The sequence below is a fragment of the Callorhinus ursinus genome, unplaced genomic scaffold (genome assembly GCF_003265705.2).
Source record: "Callorhinus ursinus isolate GAN/ISIS: 27379988/994484 unplaced genomic scaffold, GSC_fseal_2.0 scaffold17, whole genome shotgun sequence".
Lineage (NCBI taxonomy): Eukaryota > Metazoa > Chordata > Mammalia > Carnivora > Otariidae > Callorhinus > Callorhinus ursinus.
The window spans coordinates 13,717,872-13,745,455 of NW_027397079.1; the positions used below are offsets into that span (position 1 = coordinate 13,717,872).

The window sequence follows — 27,584 nt, forward strand, 5'->3', positions numbered from 1 at the left end:
CGATTTCTCCATTTTAAGACCACTCTGTCTTGATGAGTATCACTTTATAGTAAATCTTGAAGTTGGGTAGGGGCAGTCCTCCAAGTGTGTTTCTTCTCCTTCAATATTGTGTTGATTATTCTGGGTCTTTTGCCTTTCCACATAAGCTTGAGGATCAGTTTGTCAATATCCACAAATCACTTCCCGGGATTTTGATTGGGATTGTGTTGAATTGATAGATCCTATGATAGTAATCAGTTCATTCAACAAATATGTATTGTGTACCTGCTCTGTGCCAGTCTCCATTCCGGATGTTTAGGTTGCTCCTGTGAAGATAACAAAGATTTCTCTCCTCATGGTCCTTACATTCTTGTGGAGGTGACTCTAAAAAAATAAACAAACAAATGCATACACATATGTGTGGTGGTATATGTGCATATATACATATACATAACAAATAGGTAAAGTATCTGGACTACTATAAAATATTAAGAGTGATGAAAAGAATATGTACAACAGAGCAGAGTAAGTGAGATCAAAAGTACCAGTGGTTAGGGGAAGAGTGATTTGCAATTTTAAATATGAAAGCCAAATGAAACCTAATTGAGAAAAAGGAATTTGAATAAAGACTTCAAGGAAGTGATAAAAAGAAGTGAACGTGTCAGTCAAATGGGTTCCGAGCGCGTGAAGGGTGCCAAGCACGTCTAGTGAGTTGAAGGACCGGTAAGACTGGGATATGCACAGTGGAATGGAAAGAAGGAATGTTTTAGAGACCAAAGGGGTAACAAGGGTTCAGATCCTGGATGTCCTGGAAGGTCGTTATTGGGATGTGGCTTTTGTGCTGAGTGATGTAGAGGCAGCCACAAGACTGCGCAAAGACATATTATCTGACATGTTTTCAAAGATTGGCTCTGGCTGCTGGGTTGAGAATTGACAGTAAGGGGCAAGTGTAATTACAAAAGAATAGTTCGGAGGCTATTATAATAACAGGCAGCAGGTTATTGTAGCTCAGCGGAACAGTGGAAGTGTAGAATAGGTCAAAACCTGGATCTATTTTTAAGATAGAGCTACAGATTATTTCCTTATCGGCTACAGAAGGAGGAGCAAGAGGAAGAGGAGGAGAGAGAGAGAGAAAAAGAGAGAGAGAGAGAGAGAGGAGTCCAATATGACCACCAAAGGTTTGGCCTAGAGTCACTGAAAGTGTTGGAAGCGCTGTTGGCTGAGCTGGGAAAGACTGCAGAAGTAGATTTTATAGTTCAGGAGTTCTGTTTTGCACATATTTATTTGAAATTACCTAGTTAGGCAACCAAGTAAAAATGTTGAGTAGATAATTGCATATATGAATCTGAATTTCAGGAAGCAGGGGAGGGAAGGGGGGAGAGAGAGAGAGAGAGAGAGAGAGAGAGATCTGAACTGGAAATGTCAGCATGGGTCATGTCAGCATATCAATGGTACTAAAGCCTCAAGACTGGGGAGTTCCCCAAGGCTATGAGTCTAGAAGGATAAAGAAAGAGGAAGGAGGACTGGGCCCTGGGATACTCCAAGATTGAAAGGTTGGGAATAAGAATCAGTGAGGGAGCCTGAAGTGGAGTGGCCTGGGCATTAGGAAAAAATCATGAGAATATGGTATCCTCCTGAAAGAGGAAAATCTGTCAAGGAGAGGGAAGTGGTTAACTGTGTGGAATGCTGCAGATGGACTCAGCACAATGAAGACTGAGAACTGACCTTGGGATTTAGCAACGGGGTGATCTCTGGTCACCTTGACTAGACTGGTTTCTTGAAACGGCAAGAATGAAAGCTTGATTGCATTTAAGGAAGACAGAAGTAGAACATTTGGAGACATCAAGTCTAGGCAATCCTGTAAGGATTTTTCCTACAGAGAGAACATTAATTAATTAATTAATTAATTAGTTAATTAAATTTAATTAAAAAGAGGCAGCTGCTAGCAGGGGAATCAAGATAGGACTTTTTGTTGTTGTTTCAATTTTTTTAAGACGGAAGAAATTACTACATCTTTAGGAAAATGGCCAAAAATAAGTGATTTGGTAATGTTGACAAAAGGGTAAAATTGCTGGTAGTAAAATATGATAACATATTTTGGGGGATTTGAAAGACCATGTCTAAAGAAATTTTTGATTACTAAGTGAAAAAGTAAGGTCTAGTCTGCAAATTCACCCTTTTCCTTTGCATCCCATTCAAAATTCTGATCCACTTAAGAATGATACATGTTAAATATTGATCTCTTATCTGATTAAAATAACTAATACTGAATGTGTATTAGGCTTAACATACCATCTAAAGTCAATTATATTTTTAAAGATTTGCAATAAAATGCATCTTTAATTACAAGTGGCATTTTTGACCACTTGCGACATTACTCATTCCATAGTTGGCTTTTCAGAAAGTAAAATAGGTTGAGTCAGCATTGTTATCCAAAGCAAAAATGCCCCAAACTCAACCGCAGACCCAGGAGCCAGACACGACACTTTAAAATGAAAACACAGTTCCACACTTCTCCAGCACACTCATGGCTAATCTCATCCCACCCTAAGTGACATCGAGCAGATTCTCTCTAGAGTCCAAGACCACACACGAAAAAGTCTATGTAAGATCAAGGAATCAGACTTGAAAGAGAAGGCAGGTACTTTAAAATGAAGAACGTCCTAGCTTGGCTACAGGTATAGTCAGGTAGATTAAGGAGGCTTCTCACTGAGCTCTCTTTCAGGGAAGCAAAACATTTTCAACCCAAAAGTATATTTGTCCTAAAATAAAGTTATATTCTTGCTTTGCCCATGAAAATCGGTTGGCTGAGCCTGCACCTTGAGCACACATATAAAATGGCTGCCTTTTTTTTTCTTTCATCTGAAATCACTTTGTTTTACCGTCCATGGACGAAATTAGCCCTTGAGTTGAATCTCCAAAAAGAATCCCAGACAAGACTTTGCCTGGTTGACCATGACCATGACCCATAAAGTCTGATCAAAAACTCTACCTATAGACTCGACACCCCTGGGCACAGGGGGAAGCCCAAGAATTAATCACTCCCACCACGTTGTCCACACAGACACTTCTAAAGAGAGCTTTCCTGGGCAGGATAGAGCTAGCATACCGCATTTCATACTACCACAAATCACCAATCCCTTTTTACAAAGGGTGCCTTTCTCAAACAAGGCACAGCATATGTACATTTAAGTGCATATGTGGTAATAAACACATGTTAATGAAATCAGTGCGAGTGAACTTATTGGTAGGATACCACATACTGCACTTATGCATAAAATCATATGAAAAATCAGGGACTTCCCATGTACATGATTAAATAAAAATGACTTCAAAAATACCCATGTGAGCTGCCTTTCTGTTTCTTAAGAATGTGTGCCTAAAGGGTTAATATTATATACAAGGTAGACATTTAATGGATAAATTTAAAAGCAGCTAAGAACATAGCATCCTGTGTATAACTTTCATAATTGTGCGTTCCTCCAGAGATAATGGATATCATTATCAGCGGCGCCTGTCCTAGGAAACTTGGCAAGGTTATGATTGTTTGTTACAGCTTTGGTTATATTAACATACACATTAATATTTATAAATATTTGATGTCATGTTAATTTTTCATATAAGATGATTTATGTAATGTTGCTGTGCCCTGTTAGAGGGCATTTGCAATATGCTTCAAAAGGGAACTGAATTGATGCATGTTCTTTAAGGGAACTTGCCTGTATATCACTGTTCTTACAATGCATTATTCTGAACAAAAGTGTTTCAAAATAAATTATGTGAATTGTGGATTTACTCCATTAACATTTTAAATAAAACATAAAGGAAAAGATCATGCTGAAACTATTCGCTGCATTTTAAAAAGGAGCTCTGTTCTCCAGAAGCAGGACAAAGTTTACTGAAATACTCTTTTTCAAAAACGAAGTCATCAAGTAAGCAGGGCTTTTGAAATTTAGTTTTAAATATTACATAGTCTATATAGCATGCAAACTAGAATATTCAGTAAAGGATATTTACTTAGGAAGGGAAAAAAACATACAATACTCTTTCTTTTCTTAGTTTTCTTTTGCTAAAGTATATCTTACTGTGACCAAATTTGAATAGTAAGAAAATTGAATATAAATTAGGCAGGATATGTATAATAAATAAACCAGCTATAAGTTATTAAATGAATATTTGCCCTCAGTGAAAAAAATTAATTTGTTTTTAGAAAGTTTAGGCGGCTTTAAGCAGAAAGTTAAGCTTATGTATATTACAGTGACTTGAAACCAATAATATATAGTATGAAGAATTATAGGTTTACTTAGTATTACAGTAATGTTTCATAATATAGTTCATCAGGCCACATTACCAAGTGGTATTATTAATAATGCTTTAATTATTTTTTTCATTTAGGTCAAAAGTGCCATTGAATAAAATCTGTAGAAAAATTCTCAAAAGCCCTATTTTATATGATAATTCATTTCCCTATTATATGATTGTTACTGTTTATTGTTTTTCTTCTGTGTAGACGTTTTTCAGTACCAACTATCGTTATGCCATTAGCAGAAGAGCCATTAATAAAATTTGCGTTTTGATGTACTTTTATCTTTTCCAACATCTTTAAATATCCCTTTGTTTCTTTCTGCCTGTTGAGATTCAAGTTTTCTTTAATGAGAACAATTCAACATGAACTTATTTCTCTCCTTCTGTATATCCAAAATGAGACCTTAACCTGTGGTATAACAATAAGAATCTATTTAGTAAATTTCAGAATTTTGGAAATCTTGATGTAAAGTATATATATATATATATATATATATATGTGTATATATATATATGCATATATATATATATATATATGCCTTGAATTGACCATTCTTCTAAATTTATCATCAAGTAGTAATAGTTACTTTTCAATTCATCTCTCACACTATTTTAAACTTTGAAAAACTGATAAGATCAACTTGAGAAATTAGCTTTGATTTGACATTATAAAATTTATTAGCTCTTACTATCCAGTTCACAAAATTAACAATTAATTTGAATTAAGTGTAATGACTTTTTCCCTCATATTTTCATACACAAATTGACTCTGTCATCACAATTATTCACATTACAAAAAAATTGCAACAGATCACGAGGGAGGAAAATGCTTTAATTTGAGGTTACCCAGAAAGATCTGTGACAGCAAAGCATGTGGAAAAGATGAGAATAAGGGTTATATCCCCAGGTGACAAACAGCTAACATTCCACAAAGTATATTAACTATCAGTCATTTTGAATTCACATAATAAATACCATGTGAAAAAAAAGGTTGCTAAGGTAAATAGTCCAACAAAGTAGTGAGCAGTGGATATATTTTGTTAAGCATAAATAATTTGAGCTTAGGACATTTATGTTACAAATGTGGAAGTCCACTTATATTCCATAAGGTGTAATACAAAGAAAAGGCAAACATGGACGTAAGTATTTTTAGAGCACCACAAATCTGTACTGTCAAATATTTATCATAATTCACTTCAGAATTCTTGCTTCTTGAGTGAAAGAGAATCAAAATTTAAGAAGTACAATATTCTGTGTGTGATCAAAAGATTCCAAAAGAGAGTAACTGAAATTATCAAACACATCAGCAGAACCACCTTGTTTGAACGAGTATAATACATCATCCATTAGGAAAAACCCAGAAATTAAAAACTGTAGGTATAAAAGAATAGATGACTGGAAAAGGGTAATCAATGAGTGGATCCCACATAAATGTTAGTATTTTACTTCATATTTGCTGAAAAAAAAAAGCTTTGTAACAATTGAGATTTACAAAGAAATCAGATTGACAATTTTCTATGTTGCATTGATTCTTTTATACATGTAAATATATATTAAGAAAATCCTAAAGATTCTCAATTGTAGCATTTTTAAAGCATCTTCCTTAAGAGATTATATGCTGCCAAGAGACTGGGCTAGCTTAGTTTATTTAAAAACAAAGGTTAACTATAAACCTGTTCTAGAAATGTAGATATAAACATATTATCAATCTAGCAATCTATCTATCATCTATCTATGCTTACACAAAGATAGATACACACACAAATATGCATATTTGTGGGTATCTCCAAATATTCAAATTTATATTGAGTTAGCTACTATTGGTCCTATGGTAAAATTTCTAACCTAGTCATAATATTTCAAGGAAATAAAACCATAACCAGAATAGTTCACCACTGCAATTAGATTGTATTGTTTTTCTAAGTTTAAACAAATAAACGTTTTTCTTAAATATACTTCAAAAAGAGAGAGAGGTCTGAGAAATCATACTTACAAAAATAATGTACAATTTGATCAGAATCCCGATTTTTGTATTTAGGGACAAGTTAGTTATCAAAATTAAAGAAATGATGGCACTTCTAGATAAAGATTTAACTGACTTAAAATACTAAACTGCAAGGCAGTGTTTTTAAATAAACATGAAAAAAATTCCTTTACTGGTATTCTCACCAAAATTTGATATCAAAAAAGATAACCCATAGCAGATCAATACCCGTAAGATTAAATGGATCAAAGTCACATACGTACAAATCACAGTTCTTTTTCTAACTGATTAATACTCAGCCATACAGTGTTAACTGTCACCAAAATGCCGTATCAGGTGTTTGAGTAATAGTGTAATAAATTAAGGCTTCATATGAAATGCTATGTCGGCCACTTTTTGAGAAGTGTACTTCCCTAGTCCAAGATACTAAACTCACTCAGGTGGCACATTTTCATCACTAATTAAAAGAAGTTGTGGAATGAGCATGGAGGGCTTAACATAATATATCATTACAGGAAGAGAGAACAAGTTTATCAATCCTGTATGCTTTGTTTTGCACCTTTAGATCTGCGCAGATGGCATTAAATAAATGTTTAAGATTAAGACAAACCTAAAAGATAGTAGCATCACTTTGCACAAATTATTATATTTACCCTATGACTAAAATATTTTATTTTGGTTTTTGCTACATGAGTTGAATGAAAGAAAAATTGCTTAGTAAATGAAAGATGTTAATAACAAACCCTAACCCTATAAAACTTAAAATTGCTATTTCATTTGATTCTCATGATATCTTATGACATAAGCAGATGTAGAGAGGACTTTCTGTTACTTCTTGTGTGGTAAATTGAACCCCAGGATGAAATGACATTGTTATTTGACAAACAGTTCAGTCAGTTGGTGATGATAGTGATCATTGGTGTATCGAGTGGATTTTTGGCCATGATCATCTTCATAAACTAGTCTAACCCTTTAACCAGTTCCCTATTACATGAATGTGTTAACATAAATGTAAATCTAAAGGTGGTGGGGGTTGAGGGAGTGAAGAACAGACAGAGGAATTATTTTTCTACCGTTTAACTCTGAACATACAGCATGTCCGTCACATGTAAAACTAATGTGCCCAGTACAATCATATAATAGTTTATCGGTAATTACAGATCACAACAAAATATGTTTATCTGTTCTAATATGCATCCATTATAAAGATAATCAAAATTAATAAAGATCAGGCCATGGTTCACTTCTCTTCCAATTTATGTTTGTTCTTTTACTAAGTCCTTTCTAAAATAACTTTCCCATCATCAGATATTATATCCATAAAAAAGCAAAGATAATGTGTTTATTTTCTACTCCAGTTTCAGTTGTTTATACTAAATTCTGCCTTGAGGAAGAGCTATGGGTAATAATTTTAGGGTTAATCTGTTACTACATGATTAAATATAAAAGGAAACCATTCAAAAGTCACAAGAATGAATACTAACAGAATGCACAAGGGGTCAATAAGGATGTGTCTTTTTTTTTCCACTGTGATCTATTGCTATTCAGAACAATCGATTAGACAGGTTCATTATTGTTTTGCAACCACATATAAACCATTATTATCCACATTTACTCCCTAAGGTGTTCTCATGGACAGTTTTTCAATGATTTGTAATTTCAAGGAGCAGCAAGCTTACAATTCACTCTGCTTAACTTTCCTGTCCTTTAAAGAGGATTACCAACTTCTGCAAGTTAAAAGCCATTGGAACAGCAACAGCCTTCCTGAAAATGTATCAGAGTCACAAATGTTTATCATCCCAAAACTATATCGATTCCTTAAAACAGTGATTTAACTCTATCTTGCATAGATTATTAAAGAGAGAACCATCATTCTGGAACTGAAAGCTTTTGCAGGTTTCGCCTTAAACCATCATTTTAAAATATGTGCTGATGGTTGCAGTAATTTTGTCTAGAGAAATGGGGGAATTGTGAAATATATTCTATTTGGGGCAATTTTATTTTAAATCTGTATAATACATAAAATATGGAAAGATGAATAATCTTGCTGTGGAACAAGACCTAAAGATTTGTCAAGTTCAGTTTTTCACATTGTAAAATAACTAACTTTTCTCAAAAACAGACTCAAGTAGCAAAAAGATATCACCTTTGTGAAATTCTCATTAGGGTCATGTTGAGTTTCTTTTTCAGAGGTAATTCTCTTTCATTAAGCTCAAGTTTCTATTTCTGTTGGTATATGATTTTATATATGTGTATAAAAGGTAAACTAACTGGGGCACTTGGGTACTCACCTTGTTGAGCATCTGGCTCTTGACCTCAGGGTCATGATCTCAAGCCCCACGTTGGGCGTGGGGCCTACTTAAAAAAAATAAAATAAAAGGTCAACTAACTTATGATCAGAACTGATTCTATTTCTATTTCTGATAAAGAGGAAGTATATATCATTATTAAGTGTTTGGGGTCTGGAATCAAGCTTATTAGTCCTGGCTCTTCTACTTACATTGGACAAATTGCTTACTATTCAATTTACTCATCTTTAAAATGGGGAAATAATAGGAACTAGTTTTGAAGTTACTATGAGGATTATGTGAGATAATGCATCTTACATGCTCAGCACATTGTCTGAATGCATGCAGGCACAGTGAGTCAGGGGTAGTCAGAGAAGAGAGAGGAGCAGGTATACTAGCAATAATTATAGTAAAGACAACATAAAAAGACTTATTTTTAATGTTTTCCCCACTATCTGCAATAAGGACTTTAAATTTGTAATGTAAGGGAAAACAACATCACATCCTTCATATATTAATAGCACTTCGTTAAAAGTCACATCCTTCAGAGAAGGAAGTGATGTTGGCAGGGTAGAAATAATGATATACATTAAAACTTAAAGACTTTTAATGTGAGCAATACTTCTGAAAACTATCCTAGAAATAGTGTGGGATGCTGACCTTTAAATGCATAGCTTCCAAATGAAGCTCTTAAGTTCCCCCCCCCCGCCCCAGTTTCGTTGAGAAATAATCAACATATATATCACTGTGTGACTTTAAGGTATACGGCATGGTTTGATTTGATCTGCATATGTTATGAAATGATTAACACAATATGTTTAGCCAACATTCATCTTTGCATATAGATACAAGGGAAAGAAAAAAAAGGAAAAAAGGAATTTTTTCCCTCGTGATGAGAACTCTTATGAATTACTCTAACTTTCCTATATATATGACATACAGTGTTAGTTATAGTCAACATGTTGTACATTGCATCCTAGTACTTATTTATCTTACGACTGGAAGTTTGGACCTTTCGACGCACTTCCTCCGATGTTGGGCACATAAATATTTACAATTCTTATCTCTCCTTGATATCACTTATTAAACATTACATAATGACCTTCTTTGTCTCTTTTTACCACTTTTCGCTTAAAGTCTATTTTGTCAGATATAAGTATGGCTACCCCAGCTTTTTTTTTGGTTACCATTTGCTTGACGTGCCTTTTTCTAACTTCTTTACAGTCAGTCTACATGTCTTTAAGACTAAAGTATCTTGTAGATGGCATGTTGTTGGATTTTTTTTTAATCTATTTAGCTATTCTGTGTCTCTGAATTATAGAATTTAATCCATTTATGGTTAAAGAAATTACTTACTATTGCCATTTTGTTAATTGTTTTCTGGTTGTTTTGTAGATTTGTTGTTCCCTATTTCTTACCCTGCTTTGACTTCTTTATTGTGGTTTTTTGTTTGTGTGTTTCTTTGTTTTTTGTATAGTAACTACAAGATTTTCCCTTGTGGTTACCATGAGGCTACATAAAATATTTTGAACTTGTAACAGCTTACTTTAACTGATAGCAACTTTACTACAACAGAAATTGTAAATTTCATACTTTTACTTCTCCCCGTCACATTTTAGCTTATTACTGTTTCAATTTTAGGTTATTACTGTTTTATACTGTGTAACTAATAACAGATTATAGTAATTACAATTATTACATTCTTTTTTTAACTTTAAAGCTAGAGTAGTAAATGATTTATGCACCACTGTTACTATATTGTATATATATATAGTAACATATATATATATGTTACTATATTGTGTTACTATATTGCACAATCTATTATGACTATATGTTTATCAATACCCAGGAGATTTACACTACCTTTTTGTGGTTCTATGATGTTAATTAAAGCATTCTTTTACTTCCACCCAAAGAATTCTCTTCAGCATATCCTGTAAGGCAGTTCTGATAATGAACTCCCTCAGCTTTTGTTTGTTTGGGAAAGTCTTTATCCCTCCTTTGTTTCTGAAGGACAACTATGCCAGGTATAGGATTCTTGGTTGACAGTTACTTTCTTCCAGTACTTTGAATATATCATCCCATTCTCTCCTAGGCTGAAAAGTTTCTCCTTAGAAATCCACCGGTAGCCTTCTAGGGGCTCCCTTGTATGTAACTTCTCTCTTTTCTTTTGCTGCTCTTAAAATTCTTTCTTTGTCTTTGATCTTTGGCAATTTAATTATAATATGTCTCAGTGTAGCCCTATTTGGGTTCAACCTATTTGGGGTCTTTTGGGCCTCATGGGTCTGGATGTCCCTTTCTCTCCCCAGGTTCAAGAAATTCTCAGCCATTATTGCTTTAAATATGCTTTCTATCCCTTTCTCTTCTTCCTCTGGAATTCCCATCATGTGAATATTGTTCCTTTTCATTGTGCCCCATAATCCATAGGCTTTCTTCACTCTTTTTCATTCTTTTCTATTTCTGCTCCTCTGATTGAGTAATTTCTAATGCCCTATCCTCCAAGTCACTGATCCTTCTGCATGGTTGAGTCTACCTTTAAAACTCACTGTTGAATTTCTCAGCTCAGTTATTATATTTTTCAACTTTAAGATTCCTGTGTGTGTGTGTGTGTTTTGGATGGTTGCTATTTCCTTGTTGAACTTCTCATTTTGTTTATACATTGTTTTCCTAATTTCATTCAGTTGTCTCTCTGTGTTTTCTTGTAATGCACTAAATTTCTTTGAAAGGATTATTCCGAATTCTTTGCCTAACAGTTTACAGATCTCCATTTCTTTAGGGTCATTATTGGAGCTTTATTAGCTTCCTTTGGTGGTGTCATATTTACCTGATTTTTTTCATGATACTCAATTCCTTACATTGGTTATCTGTGCATTTGAGTAATGGGGCTCCTCTTCCAGATTTTATAGGTTTTCTTTGACAGAAATGGTCCTTCACCAGGCAGCCTACTTTTAAATTCTAGGTGTCTCTACCGTTAATACCCTTGGGGCAATGGGGCCTGCTATTATGGTCTGTTTTGGGGCAAGGAACTGTTCGAACCCTGAGGATGGGGATATGACAGTGTGCCACTGGCTGAGAAGAGTTGGATAGGACTGTTAGCTTGGTTCCTTACCCAAATGAGGCTGAAGAATGGACTCCATGGTTTCCTGGATTCTCTGGTCATGCTTATTAGATGGGCTTAGCCTTACTCCCCTGCCTCCATGCTCCAGAATTTACTCAGTGATGTCTTGTTCTTGAATAGTTGTTAGTTGTTCTTCTTGTGAGGGAGAGTGAAGTCAGGAACAACGTTGTTGCCATCTGGATGACATTGTTCTCCTAGCTCTTACTTAAAAAAAATAAATTTCATATATATATATTTTTTAGTTTCTCGTAAAAGCTACACATGTTGAGTCGGTGCCTATACCATCTCACACAAAGAATTGTTTAATTTCCAGTAATAAATAGAACTAATACATATTTAAAGTTTCATTCAAAATCTATATAAGTTTGGTCTCATACATATGCTATTGAACAATATAGTCAGCAAAAATTTGTACCCAATAATCCAACTACAGAAGAGAATTGAAAATTCTATTTGAATTTACAACTTATTGATTTTGCTACTCTTAGAAAGAATGATTCAAGATCTAATTTTGAAGTGTCACTGAATTTTCAGCTGGAATTTCTTCAGACAGATGTTCTCACCCTCTTAATATTGTGAATTTTGGTTTCTTCCTTAAATGGAAATGTGTCACTTTTGAAAATAATTCGACTACATTTATTTGCAACAACCTCTCTTTAATAGGCTTATGATAAAAACTGAAATATCTATTTGCTTTATGCAAAATATTGAGCCCTGGGCAATACTTCTCAAAGTTCCCTGCAAATAGGAATACTCTGGAAGCCTTGTTAAAATTGCTAATTTAGTGGTTGCATCCTTGGAGATTCTGATTCCATAGAGCTGAGGCAGGACCCAGGAATGTACATGTTATTAAGAACTCTCAAGTGATTCTGATATAGGTGGTCTAGAGGTCACAATTAGAACACTGTTGATCTAGGGCTACTGTAGATTTTGTCACCCTGTTTATTATCAAGATAATCTTTGCATTTTAATATAGAACGTCTTTATTATCAAAATCTCCTTCAGAGTATAATAAAGGTTGATTTCTAATAAGTTTGAAAATAAATATTACTCATACAATGGCCTGATTTAAATGTAGCTTCTAAGTAACACTATAAACTCTTGAGGGAAGTTTCCAGGACTCATCCGTGTAAATAGACCAAAGGTGAATGCAGAACTCCATTAACCAGAACTCTAACCTACGAATTTCACACACACTCTCTCTACCTTTCAGCATCCTTGTGGTTTATCTTCAGTTTAAGCTGGTTCTCCCTTCTTTCTCCCCTAACTCAGATTCTCTCTCTGCCAATTTCTTCCCTCTTTATAGACTCTTAGCTCATAATCTTCTCATGGCCTACTTTTTTTTTTCTCTCCTAGATATCTTATCCAAGGATAAAAGAGGGGAAGGTACATCCTGGCCTTTCATAGATTTTGTGGATTAAAAGTGGTGGATTTGGAGGCAAGGGCTAGGAAAAAAAAGTGTTAGGTAAACAGAGAGAAATTTGGATGGTTCCAATGGCCAGCCCGGATTCCTCCCAGTCTGCTTGAGAAATGCCTGGCTTCTTACATTTTTCCCTAAACCAAACAAAACCCAGAGTTACATCTTCCTCAGGGAGATGAAAACTCAAATCAGATGGCCTGTCAGAACTTGCTTATTCCAATCTGAGTCCTGTAGCCATTTCATGGCCTTAATCTACAATTCTCCTCTTAGGGATTTATCATACCACTGAGCAAACCAGGGTTTGCTGTCTTAATGTCGTGTAAGGCAAGTACACTGAAGTTTCAGCCAGAAGAATACCTAAAGTATTGTTAGAAATACCTTTCCGTGCCCCACTGGGGAAGCTTGTACTCTGAAAGGAATGTTATCTCGGGTGTCATCTTTGAAACAAACATACAAACAAATCAACAATTCCACCACCCATGAAAATGATGGCTTCGCCTTCCAGACACAAACTCATGTGAGTTTGATCTAATTTACTTGTGAAATCTGGGTTTATGAATGATCCAGTTTCAGTCTCTTGGAGAAATCAGTTCTGAGTCAAACACAGACTTGGAGTGAAAACAAAGAAGACACAAAATACCAAAATCCTGTGTGTATTTAAATTTTCTAAAGTCTTAAGGAAGGAATCGGTGATATAAACAGCTTTTCCTTCTTGGAATTTTCAGACAGAAATGGGACTTCTGAAATCAGTCACACACACACACACACACACACACACACACACACACCCATAGGCAAAATGTGAGACTCACCTCTCTGCTTACATGTCTTTAGCTGATATTTCACAGACAAGAAGTTTTGTGAGGCTGAACCCTAAGTGATCTGTTAATGATTTGGGATTTTAAACCATGCCCTCTGAAAGCTGGTTCTTGTAATCAAGTTTGACATGAAAATAGTACTGTCATTAAATTCAAGGAAATGCCATAGTTTAATGCTTAATCACATTACATTTAAGATAATTTGTATGTCATGAAGCTGTATTTTGGAAACATGAATGCGAACTTTACTACTGAGCAGACCATATATCTACCTAGACTTTTAGCCTCAGAGCACTTCGCTGTTGGGTTGTAGTTGCAGGAAGTTGGTATGGAAAAAAATACCTATTTATTAATTATACTTAAATGCTTTGGAGAATACATACATGTAATTAAAATGCCAATGATGACAAATAATAGTACCATGATTAATTTCTTGCAGAGCCAGTGTCTTTCTTCCAAGGGAAAATTCTTGCCCCTTCACCTGTCTGATGAATTCCCAGGAGTATTCCTGGCCTCCGATTTGAAGCCTTTGAAGGTCGTTCTTTTTTTCAAGCAGTTCTGATTGTTTGTCTTACACATTTTTGTGTGTAGATGTTGTCTGGATGATGGAAGGTAGGGATTAAGTTGGGTTTCTTACAGGGTCAATTTACAGGGTAAATTCAGAAAGGACTGAGCAGAGATTTACATTTTCAAGCTAAATCATTAAAATTATGGTGAGCAATGCATCTTAGGAGGATATTAACATACACCTACTAGGTCACCCACACCCAGAGCAGAGTTTTAGTACTTCTTAGTAATTCCACTTACTTGACATAAATGGTTTTGTCTGATTGCTCTAACCTATCATAATACCTTGAACAAAACAACTGATGTCATTCAATAAGAAGTTAGGATCCATTAAAGAGAAGCCCATTATAACATTTTATACAATCTACAATGCAAATGAGAACACCGTTTAAACATAAAAATAGGATGGAAAACCTGAAGGAGGTTTTCCTAAGTATTTTCTAAATAAAAAAAAAACTAGTCTTTACTCCTAAGATTTTAAAAATATTCTTCACAATATCAACCCCAAATTGTGGAATACGTCTTTATCTTCCCAATCTAAGGATTCAAACTTCTCATAGTGCATAGAAAGATCTTCCAGTAAGAACTCCCCCCTCTACACACAACGTTGTGTTAAACTTCATCCAATTGTTCAGCTAATTCTTATGCTTCTCCAATTTTACTGGATATGATGTTTTTATTGGGGTTCAGGGAAGCATGGCTAATGACATCAGCAAGCTTTATAATTTCTCACTACCAGTTTTCTACACAACTTACACTTTTGTCACTCAAACTGCACCAAATTGCTCCAACAATTAATCCTAAAGTGCAGGAGCAGGGGGACTTTTAAATGGACCCCTTCTTGGAATTTTGCGTTAAAAACAGGCAAGTTCCCATGAGTGAGGGGGGGAAAGTGAGCTTCTCCAGCCCCTGCTCTCCCCCAGGTCTCACTCTTCTCTGCCACCCCCCAAAAGGAATGCATTACATTTCTCTTCTTGTCCTTTAAATGAATAGCATAGTTTGGGTGAAATTATCGGGCAATTGCATGCCTTTTATGCAGATAATGCTATTTGATGAAAGCGGTGTTTTGATCTGCTAAGGATAATACAGATCCAGGGTTGGATTCATTGGTGAGAGTAAAGCTGTCTTCTGTGATAACTTCATCTCAGCATGAGGTCAGACGGGGAAAACTGGGATGGGGGATTAAAAAATGACACAGTCGGAGCAGTATTCAGTTCCCTGCTGTGCTCCTGGCTGCACACTATAGCTTATGTTTCTGATCTGTTATGGTATTGTCTGCCTTTCTCTCTCGGAGCAGAAAGAGATTGCTTAAAACTTTTCTTTTTTCAGCTAGAGGGATTAGTTCTGTGCAGCTTTTTTAATTAAAGAAACTGTATCTTTTTCAAGGCAATTTAAAGCTGCAAGGGAAGGACCATCAACATCCATAACTCAGTACTATTATCTGTAACAAAGTGTGAGCTCTAAATTTGATATTCAAAAATAGGAGAAGGAAGCTCTAGAATTCTGTTGTGTCTTGAACCTTCCGTGATTGTGCGGATCCCTAAATGAGGCCTAGCAAATAAATTATTTTGTATAAGTCCTGAATATGTTTCCATAAGTAGCAACTTCTAGCCGCTTTGCTTTTTAGCGTAGCTGAGCTTGCTTAATTAAATCTTCATGATGATAGCGAAGTGCACTTGAAAATTGTGTAAGAGGAAATAGGTTTGACTATATATCTTTTTCTTTACCCAGAGATCATTTTTAAACATTTCCATTCTACTGAAAGTGATAACAGTAGAAAATGTCTGCTTAATAAGGGCAATTTGCATTTAAACAGTGCAAAGTACAACATTATGGTACTTTATCACAAAGAACCTCCGCGTTTGTGATAAGTGGGCATCATCTTTATTAATCTGAGGGGAGCCCGGATTGGATCTATCCAAAGTGATGATGAATGTGTCAGGACGTATACATTTGAGTTGAATTTATAGCTCAATTTAACCCAGGTTAATGTCGAAAATCCTCAAATGTTTCAAATAAGGCCCATATGGTTATCACTTTACAAAGCATACAGGCTCTGTGCTTTGGTTGCTACATACACATCTCCAACTAAATTCCATGCCAGATCAATTAGAAACAGTCCTCCTGAGCAGAGAGGAACAAACAGAGATTGTTTCCCCAATACCAGCTGAACCCTTGTCTTGAAGAAATGAAAAGCAGTCATCTCAGGCTCTACACTTCTTCCCATTAAAAGTCCAGGGGAGTTCGGTAAACAATAAGGGTGTCAGAGTATCATATTTAGTAGAACGTACTTAGAGCATCTGCATTTGATCAGTGCTTACTACCAATTTTTCCAAGTTTCCGTATATGCTACGTCTTACTGAAAAAGAGGAACACAAAATCTGATCTGTTTGCTTTTCCCCATTATTTTTGTCTTTACTTCAAACTGTGTGTCTGAGAAGTCAACCAAGTGCAGAGGTGAATTGATGTGGCTTGATATCATAACTAGAATTTTTAAATGATGTGCCCTTAAAAAATGGATGGGCGGAAAAGTGGAAAGTGTACTTAATAAGTATATTCTTGAAGTCAATTTTATTTATGACCTATCCTTTAAAAAAAAAGTCGTAATGACTGAATAGGGTGAAAATATTTTATTCATGCATTCACTCATTCATTCAACAACCACTTAATGAACATCTTCTGTATGGCAGCCCTTTGTGCTGGACCCTGGGATTTTAAAGAGCTATTGCAAAAGGCCCATTTAATAAAATAGTGCCATCGTTTATTACATGCAGAAAATACTATGGAAGCCCTTCCAAGGGCCTAATGGGTGCTCTAATAAATAGGAGTTCTAGAGGCTGAGAGTACAGGACGTCCCAGACTCAGGAGCCGGCAAAGGGAGGACCGAGTAGGATACTCCTGGGAAATGAGAAGATCCTCAGTGGGTCTGCAGCTGAACGTAGTCACTTGATGCCTAGGTTTTCATCTATGTCTACAAGTTAACTTATAGACTGGATCCCGAAACATCTAAAGGACATCATATTCTTAACAAAATTGTGCTCTGTCATGAATTTATAAACCTTGCGCGGCTAGCGTCTACCTTAAATGCACCATACACTGTATACACTGTATACCGTAAATATGGTATATATACTGCTTATCAAAAAGCTTTCTATAGAAAACATGACAGATTTTAAAGGGCACTCCATGGTAACTATTAATTTTAAAGGTTTTTTTATCTTCCAGTGCGGGAAAACGTGGCATGCTTTAAACACGTATGTGGACTGAAACCAAAATTGAAAGTGCCACGTGTGGAAAGATGCTTCTGTGTTCAAAACCCTTTGAGGAACTGGGTTTTCTATGTGACTGAAGCAAAACGAAGTCAGCAGCTGGGTTGGGCTCCACGCATGCCTTTTCACCAGAGATCAGAGCCACGTGGGGGCTCCGTTTACGCGGTGGAACACAAACCAATGTACTGGAAAAGCAGGGGCGCATTTAAAGGTTGGTTTCTCTGATTACCAGTTCACTGGGTAGCTCCAAAATGCATGTGCACTGAGAGAGGCCTGTCTTGCTTTAATGAAGGTAATGAAAGCCTATTTTCCACCGCCAATAGTCATTTAATTTTATGACTTGATCAGTGATCAAATCAGAATATTTGTTTTGTTTTACAATTTCCCTCAACCTAACGGCCAAGGAAAATAAGTTGCTTATTTTCCCAGGAGAAGAAACAATGGAACACCTGACAGTAACTTTAGAGCTACTTGAGAGGCTTCTGTGTTAAAGTTAAGTTCTAGGGCTGTACATTGTTCTAGGTTAGTGGTCTGCTACCTACAAAGTGATTTGTTTAACCAGTACCCTGCAAGTGCCTAGGACTCACCTTCTTCTCCTGACTGCCGGCCTTCAGGCTGTTTTAAGCTGCTCATCACTTACTGTTCTCAATTGAGACATAACCTCCTTTTGGAAGTCTATAGATTATTGGCTTGCCTGATCTTGTCAAAGGGTCAGCGGGAAGGTCTAAGCGTCCCCACTATGGCTCCTTCAGTCATTTCCTGCCTTCCTTGTCAGTGCCTAGAACCCTTCAGGCAGGAGAGGTTGCAGCCGGATTTGAGCCCTACAGTCAGGCCATTCTTGCCTCAGTTTGCTAAAGCCAATGTAGTAAGTCCAAAGAATGCCCATGAAGTGGAGAGGTGCCCAGGAGCCTCCGTGGAGAGCCTCCTACCTGCCTGACCCCGTGTCCCCTTCTGCACGCCTGAAAGCCCCGCCTGTCAAAGGAGGATGTAGCCTTGGAGCCCGGCTGCGCCCCACGGGAGGGAGGCCCAAACGGCGGCTTCAGGCTCGACCTGGAGAAAACCGACAGTCCCCAAAACATCAGCCTCCAGGGAAGGCTTCCGTGATCCTGACTAACATGGATAGGCATCCCCTTCCAGTGGGGAGCGACCCTTGCCTGAGGTGGGGAGTTGATGGCGCGACTGGACAGCGCTGTGGGCGCAGCCTCTGCAGCGGGGCAAAGCGCCGGTCCCTTTCCCACCCCACCTCAGTCCTGAGGGCATGGTCAGTTCCTGATACCAAAGTGGTTCGGTCCATTATTTTCCTCCCCAAGCATCCTGCAGAAGTTTGCAAGGGCCACAGGCATGCATTTCCAGGGGTGGAGGTGGGGGCTGCAAGGGGAGCTCGGCAACATTTTTGTTGTTGTTGTTCCGGAGAGCCGCGTATCACTGTGACAAGGGGCCCCCACGGGAGGGCGATGCCGCCAGCTCAGCCCCATTATCCTGTGCAAGACCGGCTGCCTTCACGCGGCAAAGTCACACCAGCCGCGCGCGCAGAATTTGCTGTGAGCCGGCAGAGGTTTGCAAAACAGCCAGCCACGTCTTGCATTTCTTCTCCCGCTCGAGTTTTTATTGCAGCCGAGGGCACGGCGTGATCGACCCACCAACCCCGCTCTCCCATGACAGCAGCTCAGCGAGGCAAAAAGCCTGATGGTCACGTAGAAGGCTGCCTCTGTGCTTTCCAAGGATGCATTCGGAGGAGAAAGCGTCTGGTATAGTTTGGCACTGTACAACATCAGCTTTTCCGAACGACCTCGAATGATGGAACTTCTTTGTTAGTGGGGGTGGGGGGGTGGGAGGTGGGAACCCAACCCACGAAGCCTCAAACTTAGCACACATGAACTGCCTGGATTTCAGGCTTCGCCTTGCGCTCGCAGAGGGTCGTTGAGGGCACCCTGCGTGCTTTGTCCACCAGTGATGCCTGCCATAGAGTGCACGGGGCTGTATGAATGAGTTCTAGAGTATTTTGTCTGCATTGCCTACAATTCGTGTGAATGTTCAACATCCCGCACTGAAAAACTTTGAATATCATGTAACAGGGAGCTGGGCTAGAGACAAGCTTCAAGATTTATTACCATTTCTAAATTTTATGAGTTCTATTGTTTCCTATGCTCACTACCAGCTTTGTTATAATGAGGGCTGAAAAGAGAAAAGAGCTGCAAAGAAGAAACATGGCCACTCCCCCGACCCCACCTCCTGCCTGTTCTACCAGCAATTTAGTTCTTCTGTCCTCTTTCGCATGTGTCTTATCTCTTTTTTTGTGTGTATTCCTAGAGAGTAAAGTACGAAAGAGCAAGGGGGAGTGTTCCATGGACACTCAGCAAAGTTTTGAACACTTAAGATGTTTTTCTGGGAACTGGGCCACAAAGGTGATTTATCAAAAGTTTCCTTTTGATCACATCAGGGATGCAAATTTTAAGTAGTTGGTGTGACTTGTCATATAATATCTGGGGTATGCCTCCACAATTCAGGAAGTTTTCTTAAGACAATGAGGATGGTTAGAATGAGAGGGGAATAATCATTCGTTTGCCCCCGCTGCCTTATTTTATTTTATTTTTTTCAGGTGTGAAACACACAAAGCAGGAAAGAGACTGATCCACCCCCGGGCGACTCTAGATTCCTGCCACATAGTTGTGCCTGTAGTGCTTAGCGTCACTGGCGCCCCAGGAATGGGGTCGTGGTGGTCACGCATTACCGTTATTTCTTAACAAGTAGGTGGAGTGCGTTTGGTCATTTGACAACTTCCGGAACTCAGGTGGTGGGACTGGGCACACTAATTCAAGTTCAGGGACTCTCCCTGTCAGTTCTCCCGAAAACTTTGGAGAAACTCTATCGTGAAGCCTCAGGCTTTCGTAGGAGGCACTGCTCTTGTTTTCAAAGTGTTTAGTCGGTTTCGTGTTCTGCACGTAGTTACAAATACAGGTGTATTTCCTTCCAGCCCGAGTCCCCGTTAGGTGCAGGTCGCTGGAATCCTCTGCTCTGAAGTTGAAAGTGGGAGATGGAATGAGAAGGCTGGGAGCTCGCTAGTTCCTCTGCCACGCTTCCTAGGTCAAGTTTGCTAGCGGCCCGTTAAGGCCTGGGGAACAAATTCAGAGCTATTCCCGGGGGAGGGGGGGCAGGGGGGAGGACGCTAGGGTGCGGGGAGTGGAGCCCAGCTGGCTGGTCCGCCCCAAGCGCGCACGCCCCAGCCCTGCTGCCGCGGGGTGCCGAGCAGGTTCCAGAGCGGCAAAGAGCCCGAGAGCGGCTCCGCGAAGGTCCAGGATAGGGTGTTCCAAAAGTCCGGAGCAGCCGGAACTGCAATCTGCCTCGGTGGGCTTCCTTTAGGCCGGGGCAGCTGGGGCTGGGGAGTCGCGAGCGAGGGTGCTGAGGGGAACTTAAGCGAGTAGAAAGTGGCAGCGTCTTGTGGAGAGCAGTAAACTTTTATTTTCCTCCCACAGCAAACAAAGTCGAGGCAGAGGTAGCGTTTGGCTGATAATCTGAGGGGAGAACGGGGGATGGGGGGGTCGGAGAATGCGGGGTGTGGAGCCTTTAGAGGACTCTAGAATCCGCCCCCTGGCCGCTGCGCGCTTGTTGGGGAGGTCCTGGTGCTTGAACCCGAGGGCGGACACTTGTTCTCCGCCAGCCCCGAGTTGGGGCTTGCAAGGAATCTCGGTGGTCAGAGCGCCTTCCCGCGTGCGAAGGTCATTTGCGCTTTTCAGTTTTGGACGAGAGGACACTCTGGAAGGGAAGGCGCAGGTCATTTTCAGAGCCTCTTGTAAAGGACGGGCCGCCTACCGAGAGTGGAAATCCTTAATTACACCCTTCTGCCTCGAAATCCATCTTCCCGGCAGTGTCTTGCCACTCCTACCTCTTCGGGTGACTCCGCTGACCTGAAATGCCCACCCTACGAAAGATCAAGAAAAGTAGTTTTCTAAGAAGGTTAGAGGTTTGATTACACAGAGAAGTGTTTCCACTTTGGTCCAAAGCAATTACCCGCCCCCTCCCCCTGTCCCTCTCCCCCACCCCCGCCCCGCGACCCAGAGAAGAAAAGGACAGACGCCCCCCCCTCCCCGGCACGCACGTACCCCCGCACTTTGTAGGTGCGTGTGAATTTCAGATGGCGCTGTAAGTTCATTAGTGTTTGCAATCAGCGGCGGGCAGACCCCTCATCAGAGCCGAAAGCCGGCAAGAGCCATTCATCAGCGTGAAGTGTTATTCATGGATGACCCCTAAATCACGGCAAGAGTAGTAGATGCACTGATTGGTCACAGCATGGGAGCCTTGGAGCTTTCCCGTACCCGACGCGGCCAGGAGGAGGGAAGAAGGGAGGGGCGGCGAACGTGGTTCAGTCCGGCAAATCCCATTTGACAGAAAAAGGCAGTAAACGGGGAATCTCTTTTTTTGAATAAAGAAGAAGAAGAAATAAAGTACCTGTCATCTTGACAAGTGGCGGAGCGTTGGAGTCCAGGATTATAAATGATCGCAGCCCGGTCCAGCTCGCCCTGCGATTAGGCTCTCCCGCGATCTGCACTGGGGGAAGCGCATGGTAGGCTCCTCTCCTCCCGCACACACACTCGCACACACACACGGACACGTGTACGCGCCTGTCTCGGGCACACTCGGCCCGGCGCGTCCCCCCGTCACACAATTAAGGTCCTGGATGCTGCTCCCTGGCACGGCGCCCTCCTCGCCTCCTCACCTTTTCCTCTTCCTCTTCCTCCTCCCTCGCCGCCACCGTCCTCCGGCTCTCCCGCCGAGAACCGAAAACTCCGGCCCGGCCTCTCCGGCCGAGCTGGAGGCTTAGAGGGGCCGGCGGGAAGGGAGAGGGGGAGAGCGCGGGGGAGAAAAAGAAAGTGAACTCATTGGCGCTCCGGCGCGCGCTGCCCTCCCCTCGCCGCGTCCCTCGCCCGCCGCGGCCGGGCGCTGGGCAGGGAAGGAAGTTGTAACACTTGCTGTTCTCTCCCCCTCCCGCCACCCTCCCCCGTCTCCCACGCTCCGCTCCCTCGGCGGGGCCCCTCCCCCGCGCCCGGCTCCTTTGAATTTGGCCAAGTGCTGTGTGTGCGCGCTGCTCGGGTGGACGCGGCGGCTGCGGCCGGGGAGCGAGCCGGCGGCGCGGGCGAGCCGAGCGCGGTAAGTGCGGCGCCGCCGCCGGCGCGCCCTCCTTCCTTTCTGGGGTCCTAGTGCCCGGGCCGCGGCGCCGGGAGCGGGCGGGCTAGGCGGGCTGGAGCCGGCGCGGACGGCGGCGCGGTTCCCCGCGCTGCTCTGGCAGGCGGCAGCAGGTGGGCCAGCCCGGGGTGGCCCCGGAGCATCTCCTCGGCGCGCGGTCTCCCCAGGTCTGGCCTCCCCGTTCCCGGCCTCTCCGTCCCCGCCCCTCCCTCGCGTCTGACACCTCAGGCTGCCTGCTCAGGTGGGAACTTCGCCGGCGCCTGGCGCCGGAGGAGCTGGGCACGGCGCTGCGGTTCCGGGGAGCCCCGGGGAAAGGCAGCCCCGGGGGCTGGGCGCTCAGGGGGGGCAGGGAGTCTGGCCCGTCTGGCTCTGGTCGGGGTGATCCCCAGTTTTGTGGCGGGGCACCGCGTCCTCAGAAGGTGTCTGAGAAGATCTTGGGGGCTTCCAGCGAGCGGGAAGCCCTGAAATGTCACCACTTTCCGGGGCAAGTGAAAATGAGGCTTCAACTACCAGGGAGCCAAGTTGGGAATGGAGAAGGACCGGAACGAGGGGCCGGGGTGGCGTGGGGAGGGGTGGATCTCGACTGAAACTTCATCTGGAAACTCCGGATGGGGCTGGAAACAAACAATTACCCTGAACTGGGCATTTGAACAATTACTGATTTATGAATCTGCAACTCAATCTCAGGCTGTGTCGTGTTTTCCAACCAATTGGAAGAAGCTTCAAATATTTTAGGTTGAGGTGGGCTATATCTGATCTCTGCTGAACACCTTATGATGCAGTTTGGATTCCATTCTTACTGCCTCAACCTTTAAGGTAGTTGTAATGGTAACCTGCTACTAATTCTTACTGAGGAGGAAGGGTACCAGGTAATTCTACCGTGCAATGCAGCAGATACATTTGTTTTCTGAAGTCATGATCCTCCAAAGCTAGAGAAAAGTTTCCAGGTACTTTTGGGTAAGTGCTGTGGAAGTGAAAGGGTGAGGGCTGTCCGGGCACTTTTTACAGGGCCCCAGAGAGCTGGGATTCCGGAGAACAGTACTGTCTCTTCATAATACTCCTATTTCTTATCTTCTGACAATGTATTTGTCAAACATTTGTAGGCTCTGGCAGAATCCACTGGGTGGTCTTTTCACTAGAAATAGAAATATGTTCAGGCATTACCTTTCCTTTCTGTTGTCAAAAACCAAACAAAACAAAAAGGCAGGACTAGCATCTTTGGAAAGCCTGGAAGGGTACCCCAAAAGGTGGTATTGCAACTGAGCAGAACTTGTGATTTGATTCTTTTAGTGAATTTGCTTAGAATACGATGCATACCCCTCCTCCACCCGGGTGCCTACCTGGAAAAGTATTTGTGGTCTATCTAGGATATTAGGAACAGAGTTGAGAATTAAGAGAATATAATGAAAACTCATTATAGATTTTAATATTTCAGTTGAAACAAAAATTTTACAAATATATATACCAACGACCTTGCTTTGTGCACTCCTTAATACATTCTTAATTATCTAAAACTTCTAGCTTTTATTTCTCAGTATATGAAATTCTTGTAAGAGCCTTGAAACTTCTGATTTGTGATTCTAAATGCAGAGCAAATATTTAACTCTTGCTCTATAGACTGAGAGGTTAGTTCAGTAATAAGACTTGCTAATCCCACTTTAAAATGTCAAGGCATTCACAAATTATTCCTAAATTTTTCAAAGATGGGGTTTATAATGAGTTTAAGTTATTCTATTGTGTATTTCAGGATTGAATGTATCTCTCTTCCTGTTGCATTTTCCTTAACACTCTGCCTTTTTTTCTTGTTTGAATTTTAGTATTCTTACTCAAAGATACTATTTTTTGCTAGTGGTCAATATATTTTATTTTAGACAATTTAAAAGAGAGTATATATTATGAGAGAAAGTAGTTCCTTTAAGTAAGACAGGTATATTTTTACTTATACTACACAATTTTTATGAAAATGTACTAATAACTCGACCAGTGCTTATATATTTGAAAAATACATTAGTATCCTGTACCAACAGCATTAATGTTAGCAACTCATTGACAGGGAGTAGCGACCCTAGTGAGGATTTCTTAATTATGTAAAATAAAGCAGATAAAATTGTAGTAGAATTCTGACTAATTTTTTCTTCCAAATTGAATCATTTTCAATGGCTGAGTTTATTTTCTAGAAAGAAATGTTTTAGGTAAATTATAGAGGCTTTTCTTACTCTGATCTTGTAGGCGTGTCATGAGTCTTTTGGTTAGAAAAAACCTGCTTTATTAGGATGAAGACAAAGAAAGATAAGGATGCTTATCTTTGCATAGAAGAAAGCACCTAAATAGAGTGAAAACTTTTACATTTATTCAGAAAGAAAACCTAGCTAAACAATAATAATCCAGTTAGCAAGTTCAAGCTACTCTTCCTTAGCTTTGCTTCTGAAAGCCAAGAGTTAAAATTATTTCCTTTGTAGAGAGTCAAGCAGGTAAGAAACCAGGCAAAAGTGTATGGCTATCGTTGTGCGTAGAATGACCTATCAGGAATACTTGATCAACTTTGAGCTTGATGTACAAAGAATGATGTTTTTCCAATTGCTGTGAAAGCATGTTTGGAAATAGCCAAGTTTGTTCTGCCTACAGTGGTACTGGGAAGTAAGTCCTGAAGATAGTCATAGTCTAATATAAAAGCGCCATAAAGACAACTTTGTTTGTTATTAATATTGATCATTTTCATAAATGCATTACCTCCTTTTTACTAAGCTCTATCTATCCCTTTAAAGTTTTTATTTCTGGGCAGCTGAGGAATGTCATCAAGCTATTTTACTTACGGGAATCAATGTATTCAGCAGTGTTAATGAATTGTCTGCCCTTTCCCTGAAGATGTGTTGTAGAAACGTGTTAGGTATGTCCATTGACGCACCGCTTATCTACCCAGTGTTTTATTTGATAGCCAAATGTCTATTCTGACTTTTAGAACATACTCTCTCTACTTTGATTGAGAATATGAGCAAAAAATACAGTAATTTGCTATAAAACTTTTACTCCGATCCACACCCAATTATATATCCCTTTGAATTTTCAGTTAAAGCCCGTGTTAATGATAGTCTGGAGAAGAATTTAACACCCACTCAAAATAAAGACGTGTACTGAAAAGACAGCATAATAGTGTTATGCTCCTTAAAAGTTTTAATAACTGAGTCTTAAAAATTATGTCATGTAAGCTTCTTTCAGAACACATTCAAAACCTTATTTTGGAGATAGATGTTTTAAGAATCCTGATGGACATTTTGTACTTAAAAAAAAAAACTTGTAAGTTTCAAAACTGATTAATTGTTGTGTCTTATAAAAACTGATTTATTTCATACTTTTTTATATACCAAGCATTACCATTATGAAGCTCTCCTTCTAATTGAGATTAATGTTTCTGAGCAAAGAAGTGGTTTAGAGGGCTGCATTCATTTTGAGTGCTGTTGTAATCAATTTTAGATACAGCATTCCACAGTGGGTCAGTTTGCATCCAAACCTGCCTTATTATGTAGAATTAACTTGTTGGTGATTGATAGTAATACTTCTACATCTTGAGAAGTCATTTGTTTCCAAACAAGTGTGATGGCTTGTATGAGTTTTAAAATATTGCTTCTTATAATTAAAACATCCTTTTGGGGACTTAATTTGAACTTTCTGTAGTAATTGTATAAAGCATGAGGAAGCAATTCATTAATACATATTCAACTGCAATAACCTTTTTTCTTCCAAATACAATATGCCTCAGGTGTATTTTCTTGTTCATCAAAGGGCTTTGTGGTCTTTTGGAGTCATACATAAATGGTAAACGTTATACAACTAGGTTATTTCCTTTTTTGTTTAGGTCAATATTCTAGTTGAGTTTTTCAAGGAATTCTTAGAATTATAGATCCACGTCTTGCACATGTGTTATAACTTTTATTTTATAAGGTGGTAGGTATAATCTTGACAATGAAAGGTAGTGCATGTGGAGGTAATTCTTTATCCTCTTTGGAAACCTGGAAAGATGGTGACTATTATCATCCCTACGGTGTTGTTTTTATTTGTACCTTAGCTGTGTCTGGTCTCAACTTTACCAGCATTTTATTCTCTTCCGAAAGACCATGTGAAGATTTTCTTGGACTTTGGTCCATATTGCATTGCTTACTGTGATGTATGCTTATAGTCTCAATAAAATAAAATATTAAAAGCACAAAATAGAAGATTGAAATAGATAAGTATTCTAATATAGCCATCATCTCTAGAATTTTTAAATAAAGATGCGACTGCTTTATAGTGAATATAAAGTTCCCACAGTGCATTGTTTTCTACTTTCAGGAAAAAAAAACTTGGTAGGAAATATGTTTATTATATTTTAATTTTCTTCACTGTAATGATAGATTATGTATACTGAATTAGTGTTGTTCCATTTAAAAACATTCACTAAAAACAGTTCAAAACGCTAAAATAATGTACTTAAAATGTCATTTTCAAAGCATTATCTTAGCCCCCCATTAGAATATAAACTTTCAAAATGCAGAAATATGCTCTAAGATATAGAGCTGTTTCGAACACCAAAACCATAATAGGATTCCTTCACTGGAAAGAATGTTGATTTGTGTGTGTGTGTGTGTGTGTGTGTGTGTGTGTGTGTGTGTGTGTGT

General features: G+C 39.5%; 2 protein-coding genes across 2 annotated transcripts in view; one reads left to right on the plus strand and one right to left on the minus strand.

Annotated features, from left to right (window-relative positions):
- Positions 1 to 27,584, plus strand: part of TENM3 (teneurin transmembrane protein 3) — a 1,496,942-nt gene that overhangs the window by 866,840 nt on the left and 602,518 nt on the right. The window lies entirely within an intron of this gene.
- Positions 20,923 to 27,584, minus strand: part of LOC141374341 (uncharacterized) — a 17,073-nt gene continuing 10,411 nt past the window's right edge. The window contains exons 3-5 of the mRNA XM_073902227.1: positions 22,466 to 22,978; positions 22,198 to 22,291; positions 20,923 to 21,670 (exon numbers count right to left, since the gene is read on the minus strand). Coding sequence (XP_073758328.1) covers positions 21,558 to 21,670; positions 22,198 to 22,291; positions 22,466 to 22,978 — 720 coding nt within the window. The 3' untranslated portion in view covers positions 20,923 to 21,557. The remainder of the gene's footprint in view (positions 21,671 to 22,197; positions 22,292 to 22,465; positions 22,979 to 27,584) is intronic.